At 45.5% G+C, this 21,733-nt stretch overlaps 11 protein-coding genes across 11 annotated transcripts; 9 read left to right on the top strand and 2 right to left on the bottom strand.

Moving 5' to 3' along the window:
- Positions 1 to 374: 374 nt before the first annotated feature.
- On the top strand, positions 375 to 2,800 carry VTP01DRAFT_6112 (uncharacterized protein; the record flags this gene model as incomplete). The annotated part of the gene is made up of 3 exons (XM_069384978.1): positions 375 to 759; positions 818 to 853; positions 918 to 2,800. The coding sequence occupies 3 exons, from the start codon at positions 375 to 377 to the stop codon at positions 2,798 to 2,800; spliced, it is 2,304 nt and encodes a 767-aa protein (XP_069234640.1).
- Positions 2,801 to 3,170: 370 nt separating this feature from the next.
- Positions 3,171 to 3,565, top strand: VTP01DRAFT_6111 (uncharacterized protein; the record flags this gene model as incomplete). The annotated part of the gene is made up of 3 exons (XM_069384977.1): positions 3,171 to 3,254; positions 3,343 to 3,456; positions 3,512 to 3,565. 3 exons carry the CDS (start codon positions 3,171 to 3,173, stop codon positions 3,563 to 3,565), a joined length of 252 nt encoding a protein of 83 aa, XP_069234639.1.
- A 184-nt stretch (positions 3,566 to 3,749) lies between these two features.
- Positions 3,750 to 4,462, top strand: VTP01DRAFT_6110 (uncharacterized protein; the record flags this gene model as incomplete). The annotated part of the gene is made up of 2 exons (XM_069384976.1): positions 3,750 to 4,027; positions 4,096 to 4,462. 2 exons carry the CDS (start codon positions 3,750 to 3,752, stop codon positions 4,460 to 4,462), a joined length of 645 nt encoding a protein of 214 aa, XP_069234638.1.
- Positions 4,463 to 4,607: 145 nt separating this feature from the next.
- VTP01DRAFT_6109 (uncharacterized protein) lies at positions 4,608 to 4,916 on the top strand (the record flags this gene model as incomplete). The annotated part of the gene is made up of 1 exon (XM_069384974.1): positions 4,608 to 4,916. One exon carries the CDS (start codon positions 4,608 to 4,610, stop codon positions 4,914 to 4,916), a length of 309 nt encoding a protein of 102 aa, XP_069234637.1.
- Positions 4,917 to 5,093: 177 nt separating this feature from the next.
- Positions 5,094 to 6,847, bottom strand: VTP01DRAFT_6108 (uncharacterized protein; the record flags this gene model as incomplete). Its single annotated transcript, XM_069384973.1, has 9 exons — positions 5,094 to 5,410; positions 5,463 to 5,523; positions 5,583 to 5,608; positions 5,668 to 5,797; positions 5,866 to 6,038; positions 6,098 to 6,275; positions 6,337 to 6,411; positions 6,510 to 6,755; positions 6,824 to 6,847. The coding sequence occupies 9 exons, from the start codon at positions 6,845 to 6,847 to the stop codon at positions 5,094 to 5,096; spliced, it is 1,230 nt and encodes a 409-aa protein (XP_069234636.1).
- A 1,420-nt stretch (positions 6,848 to 8,267) lies between these two features.
- VTP01DRAFT_6107 (uncharacterized protein) lies at positions 8,268 to 8,817 on the bottom strand (the record flags this gene model as incomplete). Its single annotated transcript, XM_069384972.1, has 2 exons — positions 8,268 to 8,586; positions 8,618 to 8,817. 2 exons carry the CDS (start codon positions 8,815 to 8,817, stop codon positions 8,268 to 8,270), a joined length of 519 nt encoding a protein of 172 aa, XP_069234635.1.
- A 1,701-nt stretch (positions 8,818 to 10,518) lies between these two features.
- On the top strand, positions 10,519 to 11,824 carry VTP01DRAFT_6106 (uncharacterized protein; the record flags this gene model as incomplete). Its single annotated transcript, XM_069384971.1, has 5 exons — positions 10,519 to 11,066; positions 11,143 to 11,335; positions 11,419 to 11,512; positions 11,569 to 11,646; positions 11,727 to 11,824. 5 exons carry the CDS (start codon positions 10,519 to 10,521, stop codon positions 11,822 to 11,824), a joined length of 1,011 nt encoding a protein of 336 aa, XP_069234634.1.
- A 641-nt stretch (positions 11,825 to 12,465) lies between these two features.
- On the top strand, positions 12,466 to 13,433 carry VTP01DRAFT_6105 (uncharacterized protein; the record flags this gene model as incomplete). Its single annotated transcript, XM_069384970.1, has 5 exons — positions 12,466 to 12,485; positions 12,536 to 12,602; positions 12,666 to 12,778; positions 12,844 to 12,897; positions 12,962 to 13,433. 5 exons carry the CDS (start codon positions 12,466 to 12,468, stop codon positions 13,431 to 13,433), a joined length of 726 nt encoding a protein of 241 aa, XP_069234633.1.
- A 280-nt stretch (positions 13,434 to 13,713) lies between these two features.
- Positions 13,714 to 16,072, top strand: VTP01DRAFT_6104 (uncharacterized protein; the record flags this gene model as incomplete). Its single annotated transcript, XM_069384969.1, has 10 exons — positions 13,714 to 13,790; positions 13,853 to 13,880; positions 13,934 to 13,997; positions 14,058 to 14,203; positions 14,267 to 14,318; positions 14,374 to 14,520; positions 14,582 to 14,946; positions 15,003 to 15,483; positions 15,541 to 15,717; positions 15,786 to 16,072. The coding sequence occupies 10 exons, from the start codon at positions 13,714 to 13,716 to the stop codon at positions 16,070 to 16,072; spliced, it is 1,824 nt and encodes a 607-aa protein (XP_069234632.1).
- A 133-nt stretch (positions 16,073 to 16,205) lies between these two features.
- VTP01DRAFT_6103 (uncharacterized protein) lies at positions 16,206 to 17,241 on the top strand (the record flags this gene model as incomplete). The annotated part of the gene is made up of 6 exons (XM_069384968.1): positions 16,206 to 16,281; positions 16,358 to 16,452; positions 16,506 to 16,587; positions 16,639 to 16,794; positions 16,852 to 17,030; positions 17,089 to 17,241. The coding sequence occupies 6 exons, from the start codon at positions 16,206 to 16,208 to the stop codon at positions 17,239 to 17,241; spliced, it is 741 nt and encodes a 246-aa protein (XP_069234631.1).
- A 186-nt stretch (positions 17,242 to 17,427) lies between these two features.
- VTP01DRAFT_6102 (uncharacterized protein) lies at positions 17,428 to 19,973 on the top strand (the record flags this gene model as incomplete). The annotated part of the gene is made up of 8 exons (XM_069384967.1): positions 17,428 to 17,470; positions 17,530 to 17,682; positions 17,735 to 18,117; positions 18,183 to 18,279; positions 18,347 to 18,948; positions 19,003 to 19,137; positions 19,200 to 19,439; positions 19,500 to 19,973. 8 exons carry the CDS (start codon positions 17,428 to 17,430, stop codon positions 19,971 to 19,973), a joined length of 2,127 nt encoding a protein of 708 aa, XP_069234630.1.
- Positions 19,974 to 21,733: the final 1,760 nt, after the last annotated feature.

Raw genomic sequence — 21,733 nt, 5'->3', positions numbered from 1 at the left:
TTTCTCCGATTCGCTAGAACAAGTGAACTGTGACACAGTGCCGCATTTCCATTTTGCCAAACCCGACCCTGGGTGGGGAAACAAGACAGAATGCGGAAGGGGGGGGGGGCAAGTTGCGTGAGTGCAGCAGCAGTCTGCGCCTTTCCCTTGGGCTGGAAAAAAAAACACGCCTTTTTCTTCTCTCTTTCTCTTTCTCTTTCTCTCTTCTGTTTATCTGCACATCTACACAAAAGGGTCAGATCTTTTACCATATTTGAAAAGAATCAAACGGGGAAAGTGGGGGGCCGATTTCCCCACATTCGTACACTGAAAAGCGTCAAAATAGCAAGTCAGGTCCGTTCACTTGCCCTTTTCCTGCTGGAGATCTCGAGTAAATGCATGCGGTCCAAAGCTCACCTACGGCCGAGCAAATTACAGGCTCTCCCTCTACAAATCATCAAACAATCGCCACGCACGATATTCTTGCCTTTTCTGATTCCGTTGTCGACTCTCTCTTAGCACCAACTTCTTCGCCCATTTCGCCGTTATTCACTGCTAATCCACCGATCGATCTCAACCCGTCCATGCTACCCGCAACTCCTCCAACTCCTTCTTCCTACTCTAATTCCAGCATGTTTCCTGTTACGTTACCTGTGGGAACCTCGCAAGACACCTCAAACCCAACCTCAACCACCTCAGCTGCTGCAAACACCTCTGCAGCATCCGCTGCTTCCGTCGTTCCAGCCAAAAGAGCCAATAAAACCCATGTGCCAAGTGCTTGTACGTACCTGCGTGAAAAAAGTGCTAAAAGCTCTGGGAACTCTAAACTTTAATTTAGGTATAAATTGCAAGAAGGCACATCTTGCCTGTGATGGTAAGTAGTCGATGCATATCAGCGTTTCAAAATAGTCCACAATCTCTCACCACCAATGTAAAAGTTTCGAGACCTTGCAAACGCTGCGTTACCTTGGGAAAATCAGATACCTGTCAAGACATTCAGCACAAAAAGCGAGGACGGCCTCGTTTACGAGACAAACGTGCGAACGGCAGCGCGGCAAATGGGCAGCAAGGCCAATTTGAAGTCATGTATGGCACGATCCAAACGCCGGCCTTTGCAGTTTCTTCTGCGGAGGGGTTGCAAACGAATATTGCGGCTATCAGTGGTAGCAATGATAAGCCTATCACCAGAGCGGCCGGCAGTACGTCCTCTACGGGCACGATATCTTTTATCCACGAATTCCAAGCGAATCCTCCACGATCTGAACAGCAACAGCAACAGCAGTCTCCTTCTTCCCCTACAGCCATCAACGCTTTCTCTCCGTCCAAATCCCCATTGAAAACAGCATTGCAATATCCTACTCACACCCATCATTTTGAAAGTGGCAGCGATTTTGTACAGCAGTTTTTTATTCCCACGTACGCATCATCCATGCCTGTGCATTCGATGCAGCAGACCGAACGAGCCCCAGAGTCTATGAGTCTTCAGATGAAGATGGAAAACGCCTACGCTCAGCGGCCTCCACAACTCCCGTTAGCACCTACCAATCACTCGCAAGGGATATCTGCGCGTAAAGACTCGGCCTCGACAAGCTCATCAAAACAAGGCACCGGGAGCAATGATAACGACCAAACGGTTACGATTATCATGTCCATGGAAGTATGTTGCGCCAAAGTCACGGAGGAAGTAACATCACTGTGGGGGTACTATCCACAGGAATTCGCGCACAGATCGTTTTACGACTTTGTATCTTCCAGGGATACAGATCGACTTGCTCGATTACACCGCTTATTGCTGGACAATATCGTCGACGTTGCCAAAAGAGATAATCGGCCGGATGGGAAACCTCCACCTCAGACTGAGCGAACAAGTTCAGATGCGTTTCACAACGCAGACATTGCACAGCTAGTCGATATTGCGCCGGGATCAAGCACGTTCTCTGATACGATTCACATCAAAAAGCAGTCAGGAGAGGAAGAACTGTATGAAATGATTGTGTGTATGGGCGGTGGTTTAGGAGCAGATTTACACAAACCCGAAAGTTTGTCGAAACTGTATATGATTGCGCAGTTGCGAAAACACCAATACGAAGTATCGACAAAATCGCCCTTTACCAGCATTCAGCGACTTCGATCAATGTCTGGAAGCTTTGATCGGTCGCCGAGTACTGTCAGAGATGGAAATTCAGCGCAAAGCAGTGCAGCTGGTTCCAGCGATGGCCGCAGGTCACCGACACCATCCAAATCGAAGAACCTCTCCTTGAAAAACAAATTCCACAATATTCGCCCATCCCCATCTTCCTCTTTCCGCGATCTACGCTCACGACCATTAATTCCCGCTCACTATGCTTCATCCTCGCAGCTCAATACGGTCTCCAAGCTCGGACCAGCAAAAGTCAATATTGCACCAATCACATCGAACGCCGGCCGCCAAGAGCCACCATCCTGGATGCGTCGGCTCGATAGTACAATCCCCCCAGGGTTCCGTTCGTCATCATCTTCTATTCCAAGCGGTCCTTCACCGAACCTACCGCCGCTGAGTAGTGCGCGTGAATCCAGTAACCCATACTCAACATTGGCTTATCGATTTGCACCCAGTGCAGATGGGTCACCGCGTGGAAACCCGAATGTCACGCATCCGACGACACAGTACTTTTTACAGACTCCAAGCAGCACTCTGAATGCTGCAGCGTCTGCAGCTCAGCACAGTTCAAGGACTATGAGCTTACCATACCAGTCGTCGATGGCTGACAACGATAAAGCCTCGGGCAAGACAGATACTAATCGAAATGTAGAAATGAGCATCAGGTCACTCCTGTGCTAATATCAATCTCATCGTTCTGTACATATACCTCGCTATTATCTTTTGTATTCCTAAGGTTTTAACAACAACAACTACTACTACAACAACAAAGATAACCTGAACATTCCTACCTATGTGGAATATATATAAATGGCAGGTCGTGTTGGCTGCATTTACCATTTGTTTCAATTCCCGTCTCTATCGACAACAACAAACATTTTCCCCGCGCAAACCCCATGCAAATAGACTGGTGTGTGTTCACTACGCACTAAAAAAGACATAAGTTCAAACCCTTGCCCTTGTTGTTCATATAAAAGATGGGCCAAGCATTTTATACCCTTCTTTTCACAGTTGATATTTTCGATCCAAAGAAAGGTTATCCAACATGCCTATGTCCCAAAAGTTGCAGCACGTCCACGACCAACTGATGGAAATTGCAAAGGAGGCCAAGGACCTCTCCCACAAGCAATACACTGTTGATGATATCAGACATTTGCAGGCAAGTAAAGAAGGAAAGAAAAGAGGGTTACTAGCGGCAAGTGGTGACAATTCTGTCGTTGCAGAACAAACTGCACCACATTGATGAAAACTACAAGCAAGGCTACATTGACGACACTGACAATTCCAAACCTTTTGATGACCCTTACGAGCACCAGGGTCAAGCTCAAGTTTCTGATGTAAGCATTATTCGCTGTTCTTACTCTTCTTATATGCTTACAAGCCCCACGTTAGGAACTGTCCAAGATCCACCAAACTCTCACCGTCATGCTGTCTCGCATTGAGTAATTAAGCGAAACAAAAAGAAAAAGAATTAGCTTTTTCTTTTGTTGTAAAATGTTTTATTGAACGTTGCATCTACAAAAAGCAAATGAAACTGTTGCCTATTTTATTGTGCGGGCGATCCTGGGAAAAAAGGAGTTCGGAGACGTTCCGGGTATAACCTTGTCTTCTGCACCTCCTCTGCGAGCAAATGACCGTCGAGACGGTAATCGTGGCCATGGCAGCCGCACTTGCCGAGAACTGGGGCATTGGATATCAGCAGAACCTACCGTGGCACATTCCAGCCGATTCTGAATACCTAGAGATTGTAACGTCTAAGGCTTACAGTTCCTCCACGGAAAGCAACAACGACGACTACACCAACATTGTCATTATGGGTCGTCTTTCGTGGGAGTCCATTCCTATGCAAAAGATACCGATGAAACGCAGATTCAACATTGTGATATCGCGAGACCTTTCATACAACGTGTGCGTGTGATATGAAAGAGAATCATTGGTACAAAAAAATAATACCAACAATGCAAACGATAATTTAGGCACGAGCGACAATATTTTCCCAATGCCAGCCTTGCAAACTCGCTAAAGGATGCCATTGCGCAAGCGACAAAACTTGCAGAAAAGACGCGTGGCAGGATATTTATTCTAGGCGGTGGACAGATCTACGAGCAGGCCATAGCAGAGTGCACACATATTCTGCTGACAAAAATCCATTCGAGCAAGAAAATTTCGTGCGATGCGTTCATGAAACCTGTAGACGAACAGCTCTTCACATTGGCGCCGCACGACGAATTGGAAGCGTTCGTGGAGCAGACCATGCCGCGGGGTCGGCAGGTGCTCGGTGATTTGGAATACGAGTTTCTCCTGTTCAAGCGCAAAGTCCACGCTGCCGATACCGAGTTTTGATTGGATCCATCCATATGCAACTCGCAGCAGGATTGTGCTACCCACTTTGGCGTACTTTACCTTCCCCTCCCCCTCACCCCAACCTCTTCTTTCTTCTCCTCTTCTTCGCAGCATTCGTTCATCATCTCTTTTCTTTTTTATGCACATGAACAGATTTGCACGATCAAGTCGGGATACCGAATCCAGCAACCAAGGAACGGGATCAATAAACATTGCTCCATCCACATCCACAACGCTCGGTCAAAGTATCCGATACTCTGCGTCGCTGTTTGCTCAGACCGGAAATGCAGACTTTGTAGCAAGAGCATATGGCACCGCAAACATCGTTGCGAAGCAGTCCGATGAGAACCCTGTGACCAAAAATGCCGTCTGGATGGCTTGTTATATCCTGTGGTGCTTTGCGGTATCTGTCAATGCAGTGGGAGGTTTTGTTGTAGAGCTATTCAGATATTAGCATCATCCTTTTTCTGTTTTAAATTTTCCTTTGTAAATAGAGAAACAACTACATATTAGATATACATATACTAAGGGCGGGGAAAGAGAGGAAAGGAAGGGACGAGGAGGGAATATACAGGCAGGCTGGAATTAAAAGGGATATCAGGAAACACACAAGATGCAACAAAGCGACTGATTACGCTGGATATCGGTCTCTGTGGACAAGGTAGTAATATTCACTAGAGTCGGCAGATTGCCGTTTTCCGTGGTACGCATCGCTGTGTGCCGGCAGAGGCGGCGGTGGAGATGAGTGAGGCGGTGGAGGTGGTGGATGAGTCGGCACGACGTCGTCGTCTTCTATCATCCACGATGGCCGCTCCGGCGATTGCGGGACATCGATGGCATCCCCGCCAGATCCGGGCGAGTTACCAAAGTGATTTAATAGCTGCTGGGATTGTCTGCTTGCATCTACATCGATATTCTTTCCACTTTTCTTGAACGGTCTCCATTGCACTATAGAGCCAGTCAGAACATTGCAGCCAAGTCTCCCAGTTCCTACACTTGCCGTAGCCTTTCAGTCCACGTCCGAAATTAATCTGGCATCTGACTGCCATAAACAGTGTAAACTATCATAGGAATGTTGATAATCAGATGTCGAATCCGCCCACGTTATCTGTTTACTTACAACGGATACCACCATCGATGCGCATGCTGCAAGGGGTCATGCTAGCTTAGTGCAGACGGATGCAATGATTTCTTACTTTACTTACCGTAGATTGTCATTGTATACCATACATCGTGTGGTATCGTAAGCGACACTAGGACAGCAAGGTTAATGAATATAACAGCAGTTTGAAATAAGGAAACAAGTGACATGAGCCAGTGAAGTTCATCCGCGATCTATGCAGACACTCTATGTCATTAAGCATGTTACATTCGCCCTGTCTTTTAGCTACATGTCCACTTGCCGCTTTTCTGCCCAGGAAGAGAGTGATGAAGTTGATAATGGCTAGCATCATGAACGTGACCCAGAGCGCCGGATTGATCATGGTGCACACAGAGTAAAATGCTAGTAAAAGAACTTCGAAAAATATATCGATTTTGAGTGCCAATGTAAAGCATTGCACAGTGTAATACATATCTATCGAGAGACGGATCAGATATATACACGTCCAGCTCACCGTTAATAAATCCGCTTACTTTGGAGGCGGACATCTGGACCGATCCGACGGTACACGTTCCATCCGATATCTTTGAATAGCTTAAATGCAACAAAGGTAGTCGGCAACGCGAGACAGAATACGACGATAGTCATGGCGACCTGTAGATACAGGTTGGTATCACCTGCTTTCGTCCACTTTATCGTTTCTATGATTTGCTATTTTTAATTGACTTTAGCAATGTATCCCTCGGATCAACGATGCTGCATTCTCGCTCACCATGAGTCCCAGAGCTCCGGAAAAGTACGCAAAGGTTGTGGCGGCAATTATAGTGAGCGAGTTAAAGTGAATAATCTATCATGCGGGGGAGGGGAAGAGGGCGCGGAGTGGGGGACTCCTGCTTCAGTCAACGAGGCTTGACAATCAGCATGTGTGCATGAACACGGTGTTACCCCGTCTGTAACAATCCAGAGTCTCCATATCTCGTAAAGGATGAACCAGATATTCTCGATGCGCACCCGCACTACTTTGTCGAGGAGATAAACGCGTGGATCATTTGTGTCGGCAACGACTTTTGCTTGAACGTCGGTTTCTATACGGACAAGCGTGGTAACCAGGATTGGAATGGTGACAAGGATCTGCACGATTCCGATAAATAGGAACAGTTTGGACCAAGGACTAGAAGCTATGCGTTTTCGCTACGACCGAGAGCGTTTCCTGAGCATATACTTTTTCTCCTTTCCGACCATGTGTTTATGTGACTTACGGATTTTCGACTAAAGATCAGCATTGACTGTTGCCGAATGCAAACAAGGTGAAAGTGGCAGTGGGTAAGAACAGTGGCGGCTGTGAGTAGAAAACCCACTCTTCCCTGCCCAGGACTTTGACGCCACACAAGGCAAACGTTTTTGGAATGGTGAGCTGGATGTTACCCGTTTCAGCAATGGGTGCACAGAGCTAATCTGCGCCGCCACACACACTGGTGCCCCTTTGGTCAGTTGCCAGCGAGATAAGCTCCTTCATCGCTTGGAACATACGCTGCTTGTAAGATCGTTGCAAATATTCTCAGTTGGAATTTGCAATGACCCGGTATTGGATCGTTTTCACTAGGTCGAAGATAGTGGAAACGCAGTATACATAATTTATTTTCATTTGCATCTTGGATTCATCGGAGAACGGTTTGGATAGTGAAGAGGCACATTGAAAATGAATATTACCAATTTCGTAAAGATAGTATAGCTTTGCAGTGTGCATGACAAGCGCTACTAACGATCGCCATGTAGGGTGGATGAGTGGTCGAATGGATGTAATTAGAGAAAGCAAGGATTATCTAGCAAGTAACATGTCTAAAGTAGAATTCTGCAGAGTTGATGTGCTTGATGACGGGCCTGTAGGAGGCAGCTTACAGTTGTACAAGAAAGCACAGACGATCTCTGCAATGTTCAGTGCTTTCTTCCTCTAATTGTATACTCAAAACGATCTCGGACGACAATTCACAATGCACATGGTGTTATATACAAGGAGACTTTCGTAACAGGCAATATGAAGGAATATGATTCAGAGAACAGTAAAAAGATGACGTTTCAAACTAGATACCTGTAAGTTTGCATACAGCATGCTAGACGTTTTCGTTGGCTTTGGTTAGATATGAAGAGAATCTTTCAGCCAATGTCATCAGCTCCTTCTTTACAGCTGCGTTCCTATTAAAGCTGACGCTTGTTCCCTCTTCGATGGCAATGCATCATTCCGTTCTCTTTGCACTTTAACCTGAGAGCGAATAAGGGTTTCCTTGCCGAGTGTTGCCGGGATCCCGTTATCCAAGTATAGGCATAGCTGTGGTAAAGCACATCCGTCCGGGTAAACCTTGAACAATGAAAACTTCTAGCGGATACTACTCCGTGGCCCAATGATGGTCGATGGTTGCGTATATCGTCGTATCGATAATTTGAAAAGAATCTTTTCTATTCTGAAGAGCAGAGTTTCTGGGCGCGGTGCACAAGAAGAAGAAAGACGTCAGACGATGTCAGATACATCCACAGCCACTGACAGTTGCCGCGTGATAGCTGTGGGACAAAGGATTGACGGGTAGAAGCCTACGATGACGAAGGGCATACTGTGGAAAGATCACACGGCATTTCCCGCAGCTTTGGAGTACAGTCGTAATGCCGGTTCTTTGCGGAGGAAGACACGGTCAACAGTCAGCGCTTTCTTTAGGGAGGCTGGCAAATTGGTGATGGATGAACCCAAAAAGGCACTTCGATTTGGTCGACTCTGCCGTGGATTCCCGCTACTGCAACCAGCTCCAGATCACCTATGCGAAGAGACAACTCGTAGTAATTCCAGCCGAACGGAGCCTTGGCCCGCATCGCAGAGGTCGAGTGTCGCTGGAATACCGATGAGGCGTTATCGGGGCAGTCATCCAGGGAGGTTCGTCGATGAAGGGACGCATCCAAGCTCGCGAGGAATAACGAACCGTTACCTATTGTGACTAACTGCTTCAACGAAACATCCAGCGTATATGCGAACGAGCTGATTGGCTTGTAAGTGATCCAGCACGTACGTCGGAAACAAGTGTTCGTTGTCGAAGGCGTCAAATTTGTCAACCTCGTAATTGGCATTTTGCTCAGCCAAACGGACTGCTGGCAAAGACTCCACATCATTGCTAACAATCCTGTTGTCTGGTTCTTCTTGCAGGCAGCATTGACCAGCAAACGTGTCGCTTAAAATCTTCTGGCGTTTCGTACATATCTGTATCGACATCATCGTACAACAGCTCCAGTGAGAGACGAGTCGTCTGCAGTTGCCGGATTTTCTTGTAGGTCTGTGCAAACTGGTTGATTACATCGGCCCACGGAGTCTAATACTCATGGCTGCGTGTCAAACTCCTGGTTTCTTTGTACAATGAAAAATTAATAATGAAATCTTCCTGAAGTTCTAGTTTCTGTCCTCAGAGCTGTTCGAAAATCAGCAATGTCGAAATCAACAACAGCGATTCCAGAAGAGCTTCAAATGACACGGTATTCCATAGCTGAAACTCGCGCAAAGTGCCGAGAGTAGGCTTCTGCGAACAACTTTTCTTTGTATAATGTCAAAAATAAACCGTCCGACGACAAAAGAGTCCTCGGCTCGGGTTGTAAGCACTAGGGTCAACGGCGCCACCGAAAACAGTAAGTAGCTAAAACATTAGTTTGTTAAATCTGTTGTCTGCATGAAGATAGAAATCGTCATTTTGGAAGGAGAGGAAAGATACCAAGAATGAATGCCGCCTGGTCTGGAGACCTGCCAAGCGGACGCGATAGAAGGAATTCCCGCCGCCCAATCCATTTTTGCGTAGCATTTTCAGCCCTTGCCATTTTTGCTAACGCTCCCAGTTACCGTGCGTCAGCCATTGTGATTGACCATATTCTAATGCCACCTTGTTTTTCTGATTGACGAACAGGTCTTCAATGTACAATGTTAGGGTGCAGTGGATATTACATATTTTACTTGATAGGTATTGGAGGAGTTAAGGATTGGATAGGAACCAAGTCTGTGCGTATTCTGTAATTGAAGATGATGATCGTGAAAATAGCAAAGCCATGACTTGCTGCGCCTTGTAGCTGGTCGGTACATTCATCAAGTATGTAAATGAGACGTTCAAAGCTTTACGGTATCCCATATCTCCTTGACGACAATTCTTCGAGTTTCATAGGGCGCGAACGCTATTGTAGCGTCCAGGTACCGCGCAATCACCTGCACTTTACGAGAGGGCATTCATTGTTTTCATTCCTCCTAACCCCTAGAAAAAAAGTTTTCATCCCGTTAGGAGGGCTGCCAGTCTGTTGATCTTGCAACAGCGTCGCATGAATTGATTGAGTGTGTAGATAATTTCCATATCAAGAAACACAGGTTCACTCTGCGATTCTCCTACCTGGTTGCAGAAAAATATTGTACAGCTGCTGCTCGCAATAACTCCAACGACTAGCCCTAGGAGACTTTGCAATTATCTTTCTGCGGTTGCGAAAATAATGTAATTTGCAAATATTCAGGTACGGTGCAGTTTAAAGTGTGAGCGGCTTTTGAGCAACGTTACACAGTCGGACTCGTGGAGAACGGTTATGACAAGCTCTCTCAATTGGGGACAAGGCCAGCAGTTGCCTTGCGCAATAACCAATGCAACGGCCTGTCCTATTTCGCTATCAATCGGGACCCACTGGCTGGATGAACTAGCAATGCATCTGATGCCAAACCGCCCAGATTCACCATGACTGAAAGTTTCTGTGAGAAAGGATATGCAAGAGTGAACAAAGTTTTTGTAAGAGCCATGCACGCACGGCAAACTGGGGGGTGCGGCAGGTGGGATCGTTGTTCCGAAGAACAGAGTGGCCCTTCTCTCTTTCCCTTTTACCTTCGCTGATTCCAGCCGCTTACAACTCCGTTTCCTTTCTTTTACACTCTGTCCTCATTGTCAATAGACCCCTCATGTCGCAAGTCAAGGCCCCTCCTACACCTACGCCAGTGCAGCCACCCCACGCGACCTCGCACGGGCAACCACAAGCTCTCTCCCCTCCTACCCGAATAACAACTCGCAGAAGCAGCAGATCTGCTCATTCCACTATGGCAACCAACAACAATAGCAAGGACTCAGCTCACGACTCTTCCTCCACCGCAGAGGAAGTTACGTCTCCTGAAAGCACCACCAGCGGGGTGACCACTCGTTCAAAGTCCATGGATACGCAAGCAACAAAGGACACACCCAATCCTCCCGATCCGATTCAGCAAGATACCAAGAAGAAAACCAACACATCCAAACTAATCTCGTTGCGCAAGCGCTCTGCCAAGCAATCTTCTGCATCCCCTACTACCCCGATCCCATCTTCTGTCCCTACATTGAGAGCATCCAAGGCATCTTCTACCCGCGCCGCAAAGCGGATCGACGCACTCGCTCCTCGTGCCAGCGTCCGACGAAAACGAAAAGAACCGTCAGACGGCCATGCTCCCGACATCGACGCTGAACACAAACGCCAAAGGTAAGTCGCCCTTTGGCACCCCCCGGAAATCTTTGTATCATCCAGGAATCTCAACTTGGCCAACAAACAACAAAAGGCTCGCCGAGCTTGATGATTTTGAAAAGAGCATTCTGGACGGAAGCCATCCAGAATATCAAGAACACATGAATAAGATACAGAAAAAGCGACAAGACAGAATCGCTGTAGCCGAAGGTTTATACAAATATCAAGTCCAAAATTATCAGAGCGCGTTCGAAGCAACCAAAAAGGCTGCCTTCGACAGATTCTACGTAAGTTGTTTATTGCACATTTGCCTTTTTTTGACACTTTTCTTTTTTGTTCTTAACAATCGTGGACGCTATCCCTCTTTTAGGAACAAAAGAGGAATTTGCGGCTTAAATTGATCCATGAAATACAAACCAAGATCAAGTTGCTTGAGCAAGAATTCAATTTGACTCAGGATTATGGTATGTTTACCTATTCAGCTATTTCCCTTCATTATTTATACACACACTGTCCCTAGAAACATATGCCTCCGACGACGAAGATCGACAGAATCGGCTCATTGAATGGGTGCCACCAAGTCGACATGCATCAATCTATATCCTTTTCATTAACATGATTGCTCTGTGACCTTGTATATTGTCATTTACATTCAGTCCTTAACCAGCTGACTAACACACTCAGAACCGATAGGCTTATCACAGCAGGAAATTGATTCTGACCTTGATTTTGCACGAAGGAAAAAACCCTCCGTGGCGCGCAAACTGATGCCTTGAAAATCATCATCATCATCATCATCTATATCTTTTACTGTAGTTACATATATGAAGCTGTGAACTAAAAATACCCATTTTTAATATCTTTTCTCCTACTTTTCGCTGGCAGTATATATATATAACAGGCGTGTCTTGTGTTTATTCCCGGGGAATGAACATTATGTACATACATGCACGCAGCTGTATGACAGTTGACTTTAAATAGAAAATACAATGGATGTCTCACAGGAGAAAATCATTTACCATAATTGGTATAAGCATTTGACATGGAATAAGAACCAACAAGAATCTGTAAGCGCACATTTGCTACAAACTCATGTATTCTTATAAACATGCTCTCATTTTCATTTCACCATGCAGCAACGGCTGTCAGAAAGTGATTCTATTTGAAGTAAATGAGTAAATTCCATATCGTTTGTACCTAGAAGCTTACTTGGTTGTTCATTCCATAATTAATAGCGTAATCTAGAGCTATCGTGGCTGTACCGCGGCGTATTGTGTATGTTAGTTAAAATATGCAAACATCGCGAATTGAATGTTCACAATGTAAAGCCTTCGATCAATTTTAAGCCCTTAAATTCACAAGCCGACAACAGTCGCTAAGCGGTCTTCCGGAACGATTCATTTTCAAAGCTTGAGCGATGTACAGGACAGGACCAAGGTAAACATTTGGAGTAAAGAAAGCATAGGACGCCTACTAATCCTTTCCAGATATTCGAACAAACCAAAAGCGTCGGCTGCAACGCGTTGTCAGAAATGTCTCGAGTATGGTCACTATGTAAGTTACAGAGGAGATTGTGCTTTTGACCGCGCACAGAGTTAATGACAGATTCAATGTTAGATCTTTGAATGCAAAAATACTAGACCGTACAAGCCAAGACCCACACGTACCCAGCAGCTTTCCAAACCAATAAAACTTCAAGAGCCAGAGATTCCAGATGATCTGCTTGACCGGTAAAGTCCAGAAAAAATGATTCAACCTGGCTATTCACTAGATACTAAACTACTACCTCAATTAGCAAAGGACTTGCTGACAGAATCCTTGCCAAGAAGAAAGAAAAGCAAAAGAAAAGGTATGCATAAGATTCCTGTAATTGTTGGCAAGAAAATTGATTGACGTATCAAATGTTTTGATAGACGTCGTCCATCGACAAGTAGCGAGAGCAGCAGCAGCAGCAGCAGCGAAAAGAGTGACAGCGACGTCTCTACTTCTTCATCTGGGTCTGACAGCTCAGCGTCAGATTCTGGATCTAGCACGGAATCATCGAGCAGTGAAAGCGAGAGTGAAAGCAGCAGTGAAAGCAGCATCGGCGAGAGCAGAGACCGCGCTAGAAGCCGAAAGCGACGTGCATATAGGTCTCCTTCCCTTCCTCCAAGAAAGGAAAGAAGACGTCGATCTCCTTCAATATCGTCCGTATCAGTCAGCAGCAGCAGCAGTAATAGTAGCTCTGTGTCCCGCTCTCCATCTCCCCCATCTCGATACCGTCGTCGCCGCTCACCAAGCAGTAGCAGAAGCCGCAGCAGAAGCAGTGGCAGTCGTAGCTCTCGCTCATCTTCTCGCTCTCCATCCATTTCACGCCGCCGCCGCCGTCGCAGCCCAAGTTACTAATTCAGTTGTAATGAATTACCAAACATTGTTAGAGATTCAAAATAAAAAATGGACAGCAGCGTGTGTCAAATGCAACGATTCAAATTCATGAGACCGAACATGAAAATATGGTTTCGACGTATGAGGAATTTACATGCCTGAAAGGTCAGTACCCCGGACTCCCGGATACAAATAGTCAGACCTCGACAATGCAAAAGAACGCCGCAACCGAGACTAGATTTAAGGTTTCTGCTCCGCGACATCGTTCTTCTTTCTTTCACCTCCTTCCATTCTACGCGTAATGACTGTCAATACTACCGACCGCGTTTCTGCGCTGCGTGCGCTAATGAAGTCTCCAGAATACGGCGTCGATGCCTTGTAAGCTTTACACAGTCCCTGGTCTCAATGAAATGGCGGTCCTCATTGTTGATTGCACACAGCCTTATCCCTTCCGAAGATGCTCACCAGGTACAGCTTGAGTCCTAAAACCCACAGGAAACATATTGAGTTGCGCTCGATAGAGTGAATATATCGCTGATTGCGACAAACGTCGGCATTGGATTTCTGGTTTTACTGGCTCGGCTGGTACGCAAAAGCATGCTCATCTAGTATCCATGTCATTTTCTCACGCTCTCTTGATTTCAGGCTTTGCGATTGTGTCTGCAAAAGAAGCTGCCTTGTTCACTGATGGAAGATATTTCCTGCAAGCATCCGAGCAGCTCGATTCAAACTGGACATTGATGAAACAGGGGTTGCCAGGCGTACCTACGTGGCAAGAATATCTAGTGAAGGTACGATGGAAAAAAACTACTGCTACGAAAACGGTGACGATTAATACGAGCGCGATTGAGTAGAATTTGCCTCGAGGCTCAAAGATTGGTCTTGATCCTTGCTTAATTACTGCATGTAAGGATTTCATGCACAACAGCACTGGAATTGTATTAAACATAGGGCAATGTAGCCGATGCTCATCAACTGCAAACAAGTCTGAAGACAGTCGAATCCTCGCTCGTTCCTATCCATGAGAACCTTGTCGACAAAGTATGGGGTAAAGAGCGCCCGGGACCTCCCATGGATCCAGTCTTCGTCCATCCCATAAAATTTGCTGGTACGTATTTGGGCAATCGACACAGACCGATTATCAAAAATGGTAATTGAATCCTTTTAAGGCAAATCGCATACCGAAAAGCTGGAAGCCGTACGGAAACACATTACTGAGAAAGATGCCCACGGCATCATTGTATCTGCCCTGGACGAAATTGCCTGGCTCTTCAACTTGCGTGGCTCGGATGTAGAATGCAACCCCGTCTTCTATTCATATGCCATCGTCACCAAGGATGACGCCATCCTGTACGTAGAACCTTCTAAAGTTACAGATGAAGTTAAGCAACACCTTGGCGACCAAGTGACTTTGAAACCATACTCTGCGGCATTCGATGATCTCCGCCAACTCAAAGAAACGCTTACGCGATCCGGCAAAAAACTCTTGACAAACCCAAAGACAAGCTTAGCCGTTGAAGTCGCTGTTGGCGAGGTGCGTGTGTGTCTGCGTGCGCTTGTTGGTGTTTCAATGCCTAAATTATTCCATAGTCCAATGTATTGGAGGAACGCTCGGTGATCAACGATGCCAAGGCTATCAAGAACGAGGCAGAGCTTAATGGCATGCGCGAATGCCATCTTCGTGACGGCGCAGCACTTGTGCGATTCTTTGCATGGTTGGAGAAACAATTGGCATCTGGAGTGCAATTGGACGAGGTGGATGCAGCTGACCAGTTGGAGAAATTCCGTGCAGAACAGAGAGACTACGTCGGCTTGTCTTTCGATACCATTTCTGCAACCGGATCTAACGGCGCAATCATCCATTACAAGCCTGAAAAGGGTAATTGCAAGGTCATTGATCCTAAACAGATCTATCTTTGCGATTCTGGTGGACAGTACAGAGACGGCACTACCGATGTGACTAGAACTTACCACTTTGGCGAGCCCACGGCTTACGAAAAGCGCTGCTTCACTCGTGTTTTGCAGGGACACATTGCAATTGATTCTGCTGTATTCCCTAGAGGCACTACAGGTAACCATCGCTGCGGATAATCACAAATGATATCGCTTCTCCTTACATCAAGAACAGGTTATCTGTTAGATCCTTTTGCACGACATGCGTTGTGGAAAGACGGTCTCGACTTCCGTCATGGCACCGGCCACGGCGTCGGATCCTTCTTGAATGTACACGAAGGCCCTCAAGGCATTGGTGTCCGCATTGCATACAATGACACTCCTTTGGCAGCTGGCATGACAGTTACGGATGGTATGTCTATTTCGGGAAACTATGATCGTAGAACACGCATATGGCTAATAATTCGGCGGCATCTCTAGAACCTGGCTACTACGAAGATGGCAAATTCGGTATTCGTATTGAGAATACTATCCTCGTTCGTGAGGCAAATACTCCTCACAATTTCGGTGATCGAGGATATCTTGGTTTTGAACACGTCACAGTCGTCCCTATGGGCCTGAAACTAATTGATGTCGATTTACTTTCGCCCGAGGAAAAGAAATGGGTAAATGACTATCACGCAGAATGTCTGGCGAAATTGGAGCCCTTAGTAGCCTCAGACCCTGATGCAGTCGCATGGTTAAAGAAAGAGACTGTGCCTATTTAAAAGTCATTTTTGAATAAAGTCTATCTCTGTCCAAATTGAGCAGCGGAGCGGGGTGACGTTGGAGGGGGATTGCGTGTCCCTTTTGCGGCGAACTCGAAATTCACGCGTTCTTTAACACAGAGTCTTTTAAACAATGAGTCGTGGGTCAAGTGCTGGATACGATCGTCACATTACGATCTTCTCCCCTGAAGGAAGGTTATACCAAGTCGGTATGTGCATATCCCAGAACATTTCCACGAAAACCAGGTCAAACACGGAAGCTCACGAATCGCAATTCTTTGCAAGAATATGCTTTCAAGGCCATCTCGAATAGCGGCATCACCTCAGTAGGCGTGCGAGGAAGCGAAGGCTGCGTGGTCGTCACCCAAAAGAAAATTCCTGTGAGTCAAAAGTATGCATGCAACTGATCCGGCCAGCGCTAATCGAGGAACAGGACAAACTGCTCGATCCTTCAACTGTCACACATGTCTTCCAACTCACCCCTAAAATAGGCTGCGTTATGACGGGCATGATTGGTGGGTAGTAAATGGAATAGGGTTGAGTACGGACCTCTTATACATCTTTAGCCGATGCACGCTCCCAAGTAACACGAGCTCGACAAGAGGCAGCAGAGTTCCGATACAAATACGGCTACGAAATACCGACAGACATGTTGGCAAAGCGTGTAGCGAATATCAACCAAGTTTATACTCAACAAGCAGCTATGCGACCACTTGGTGTTTGTAAGTTCCTGAATATCCTGCCAGATGTACAGCTGTAAATTCAACATTCACAATTAGCCATGATTTTGATTGGATACGATGATGAATGGGGTCCGCAGTTATACAAGTGTGATCCTGCTGGATACTATGTTGGCTACCGAGCTACAGCAGCTGGTGCAAAGCAACAAGAAGCACTGAACTATCTGGAAAAGAAACTGAAGAAAAACCCGACATTGAACATGGAAGATACCATCGAGGTACGATAGATATTTGTCACGGTGTAAAGACAAAATCTAACGTAAACAACAAATGCAGCTTGCAATCACAACTTTGTCAACAGTATTGGCAGTCGACTTTAAGGCAAGCGAGTTGGAAGTCGGCATTGTTACCAAGGATAACCCAGATTTCCGCACCCTATCTGTTGAAGAGATTGACGAACATTTGCAGCGAATTGTAGAAAAGGATTAATATGTATAATTCAACAAGAATAGTCCTTTTATCAATTTATTTTCTTCGTTTTGTATGTCCTTTGGGACGCTGCATTCTTACGACGCAGGGCATTCAGGGCCTGCATGCTCAATGAAATTGAAAATCTGCCGCCAATCCGCTCTCTTCCCTCTCTTGTCCGCGATCAAACTGATGCTCGACGAATAAATGAATAATAATTACAGGCCAAACCATACACAACCATTTCAAGGTATGCAGGGTAGCTACTGGTTGTAGGATCTCGATGTTTATTTGCGTTCGACTTTGTAGTTCCCTACAATGTACCATTAATTCCATTACCTCTCCAACGTGCTGCAAGTCAAACGCCAACGAGACCTGTACTACCGCAGTACCAATCGTTGGCTCTGCGAAACAGACCAGTTGCAGGTATGAGCGGTTCAAATATCCCAACTACAAACGCGGGTGAGTTTTGACGACACGGACAAATCGCTAGACATAGCTAACCGGTCATCAGTACCTCAATCAATTACTGTACCCTCCAGCTTACCTTACGCGGGTCTGCCGCTGTCTGCAATAAATGTACCGCATTTTCCAGCTCCAGCTGTGGATTGGCGATCAACGCGGCTGGCGAGAAGTAGTCCATACATGTCTCCAGAAACCACGGCTGTTCCTGCTTCACCTGTAGCCGAAAGTTTCCAGCAGTCGCCGCAGCAACAAACAATAAGCACTCAAGAAGCCGAGATTTACGAGCGGAATAATGTGAGACTTGCACAGCTTGAAAAGGATATGAATAACGAGTTTATGTTCGGCCCGGCATGCGACGAATTTCTGGAATGGTTGCAGGATTATCGCGCTTACAACCGAAGCAACGAACCCGCCTTAAGTAGATGCGCAGCGGTACGTATCTTGAGCTGCTGTAACCGAAAACAAGGGGTATGCTGATGGTTTCAATTGGCTCTTAGATGGTTAGAAAGAATTATATGATGGGTAGATGGTCAGCGCTGCGAATCTTTGATACAATTTATAAATTTCAATGCATGTTGACGCCAGCCTGTGCAGGTAAATAAGTGCCTGAGTCGAAATCAAGCTTGCATGACGTTGTTAGCTAACAAGATGATGTACGTAGAAAATATCGAAAAATGGAGGAAGGAGATCCACGCACTTTGCCTGGGCCCAGACTCTGCAATCCATGCCTCTCAACAGAATCACCTTACTGCACCGCAACTTCAGACGCCTCCCCTTACTGCGACTCCAGCTTCACCTGTTGCGAGATCGATACCGACCGCACAGCAACAAGTGCAGCAAATGCTCTCACCTCCATCATTCCCGCTACAATTTGTGCCTCACGCTCCAAATCCTACACAGCAACAGTTGCAGCAGCAGCAGCCAGTAATCCCTGCTGTTCCTGCTGTTACGCAGCCTCCATCATCAATATCCCCTAACACAAACCCCGTGGCAGAGACGAATACTTTCAAGTTTTTGTACAGAACCAACACCGCGCTTCAACCTTTCAAGCTCGTGCACGGACAAGAGGTCACTATCAGATCATTTGAAGTTAATCATGATAATTTTAAGATGCTTTGGAAAGGTGGCCACCTCAGCTATGAAAACTTACCCTTATCATACACCGTCACATGCTGGAATCCGGAAAGAGGCAATTCATTCAAGTGTGAATGGCCAGAAACTGTTACTTTGCATCTGAATGGATATGCGTTAAATTTGGAAAGAGTAAGTTCGAATCAACTATTATGTGTCACAAATCATTAATGCCGTGATTTGCAGCATCAAAAAATCCGGCCACCTAATGAACCGCCAAACACATATCGGATAATTGGCAAGGACAAACCTTTTGAACTGAACAAATTTATCATATCTGGCAAAAACGATTTTATTGTCCACCAGTATGGCTGCGCATGTGTAAGTTTTCAGCACTATTCAGATGTAATTTTGTATCGCAAGTTTATTAATGGAAACCACAGAAATTCTTTTTCTGTATATACATTTACCGACACGAGACAAAGGAATCAGTACTGAAAAGAGTGAATTCCCAGATACTCGATCTCAAATATGGACGAGATCTGTTCAACGGGTTATTGTCGAGCTCTGGAGATGAAGATCTTGTGGTCACACAGCCAAATATCAAGATCAGTCTCAAATGTCCAATATCTTTGCAACGGATATCTCAGCCGGTTAAAGGATCAGATTGCAAACATCCAAACGTAAGGAATTCATGAACATATACACAACTGTGGTTAATTAACATTATACTTTACCTGCAGTGTTTTGATTTGGAGTCGTTTCTGGCTGTGAATATTGAAAAAGATTACTGGCATTGTCCTTTCTGTAACGCATACGTTACACCGGAAAAGCTGCTTCGAGACAGATTCTTTGAAGAGCTTTTGCAGAGGGTGGACAAGCATGTTGTGGAACTGGAGTTTACAGACAGTTGCGATAACTATAAAGCCACTAAAATCGAAACGCCGGATGTCGAAGCTGATGACAAGGTGGAATCGGAAACAACACCGAAACCAAGTGAACAGCAGAACGTTATCAGCCTACTCAGCGATGATGAAGAAGAAGAAGGAGAAATATCTGAGCCGGCAGATACATTGAAACGGAAACGAAACGACCAGCCGGAAAACACTGGAAAAGGAAAGCAGCCCAAAATTGTTGGAGAGTCTTCCAAATTCGCGCCCATGTCAACCGACGAAATTCTCAATACCCTTTATAACTCTTCACAGCGTAGCACATAATAGTATTATTCATATGTAAAATCATTCTACTCTTTCGTGGCAGAACATCTTTGGGTCTGCTTCGTGTAAATGTCCTATTATTCTGAAAATATGAACAAAACAAACCATGTTTTTTCCGGTAAGCGATGGTTCCGAAGAAAGGCGACTGAAGAGCATGGCCGTCTACACCTTTTCCAAAAATTAATGTCGCTGCGATTGTCGTTATGGTGTATAAATGTATTATAAAATTTCACAAAATGCGACATTACTTTTGGGAAAAGTGTATATCCATCAGGTAAAACCATGATCGTTGATATGCGACCAGAAACTGTATTTCATTATCACGACAGATTGTCGAACGACGAATATATGGATACGGATGATTGGGAAGCCGGCTACCATGTATATTCGTAGTTGACCTATCGTATAGTCCATCCGACCATTAGATCCTGCAGAGTGCTTGGAAGGACACTGAGGGCAATGGACTGGCATGAGGAAGATGAACGTTTTCCTGTACACTCCATTGCTCCGAACCGGCCCAAACTGTTCCGGATCTAAGACTGCGACCTATGATTGGCTCCAAACTTGTACTATAGACTGCTCTAAACTAGTCCAGGCTACTTTATGTTCATTCTCACTTTCATGTAAAGTCACTTGACGGAAGGAAGAAACCAGGATGCAGGAGACACTGAACGTTTAAGCTTTGGTAACTTTTTTACTGCAATTGAATGCAATAAAGAAAAAAATGGAATTATTCAATTACTCCTTGGCCATTCAGAAGAAGAAAGCATTATGAATTGATACTTCTTCCATGGTTTTTGCAGCAACTTGCGCGTCTAAAAGCATTTTGTGTGCATGATATAAGGGTATATTATGTCGTACGGCGAACTACTACGGTCCTTTTTGAATTAGAATATTTGAGTGGCGGGCATATCCCAGCATCGAACTGGGAAACACGCTGACATGCAGAATGCATGGTTCACCGCTTCAAATACGGTGGCAAAACTAGGTTCAAGTCTTTATGATGCAGGTAGATGCGGCTTTTCCCTACGGTTAATGCACGTACTTGGAAATTTCGATCTGGCTCATGTCAGCTTGAACACTATAGACACTACAAGTTGTATCGCACTATGCTGCGACGTATAATAATATTAGGATTTAGTTTCCTCCCCAAATGCTGCTGGTGGCGTCTGTATCAATCTCCTTGTTTCTTCTCCTAGGATCGATTCCGTGCTCGGACCGCAGACTTCGTCATTCTTATAAATATCATGGTATTCTAGTTAGTTTGCCTTGACCATCGTTTCTTCAGAGAGCTCTAGATATAAAAATGAAAAAAAGCTCGTCGAATTAGAAATCTGATGTACAGTACTCATAGTCGCTATACTTCAGAAGAAACCATGAGTTCCCGGTTCCTTGCGGCCCTTGTTTTTGCCTGCTCGCTTTTGCTTCACCTTGCACTGCCCAATTTCCCAACGACTCGATGTAGGGAGCCTTGGAGCGATTGTGGCCAGTTACATTGAAGAACAATGCGGAAAAGTCCTAGAATTCGACAAAGAGCTTTTTTACAATCCGTCCGAATGTGCGAAGAAGCATAGACTGATTTAGGAATACAGGCGTGTTACCATGGCAAAGCGTACAGGTAAAGTTGTGACGACTTTCATTCGAGTACAAATATCTGACTAGACGATGTAGATGCTGCATACATTCTTTTATTTGTGATTCTGGTCTTGTTCAACAATAATGAAAACTAGGCTTTTATGCTAAGATTAAGAAGTTTGGAG

Source organism: Rhizomucor pusillus (assembly GCF_041956525.1).
Source record: "Rhizomucor pusillus strain CBS 183.67 unplaced genomic scaffold VTP01scaffold_29, whole genome shotgun sequence".
NCBI classification, from domain to species: Eukaryota; Fungi; Mucoromycota; class Mucoromycetes; order Mucorales; family Lichtheimiaceae; genus Rhizomucor; species Rhizomucor pusillus.
Note: the sequence above shows the minus strand (reverse complement) of the source record. Positions and strands in the feature narration are given on the sequence as shown.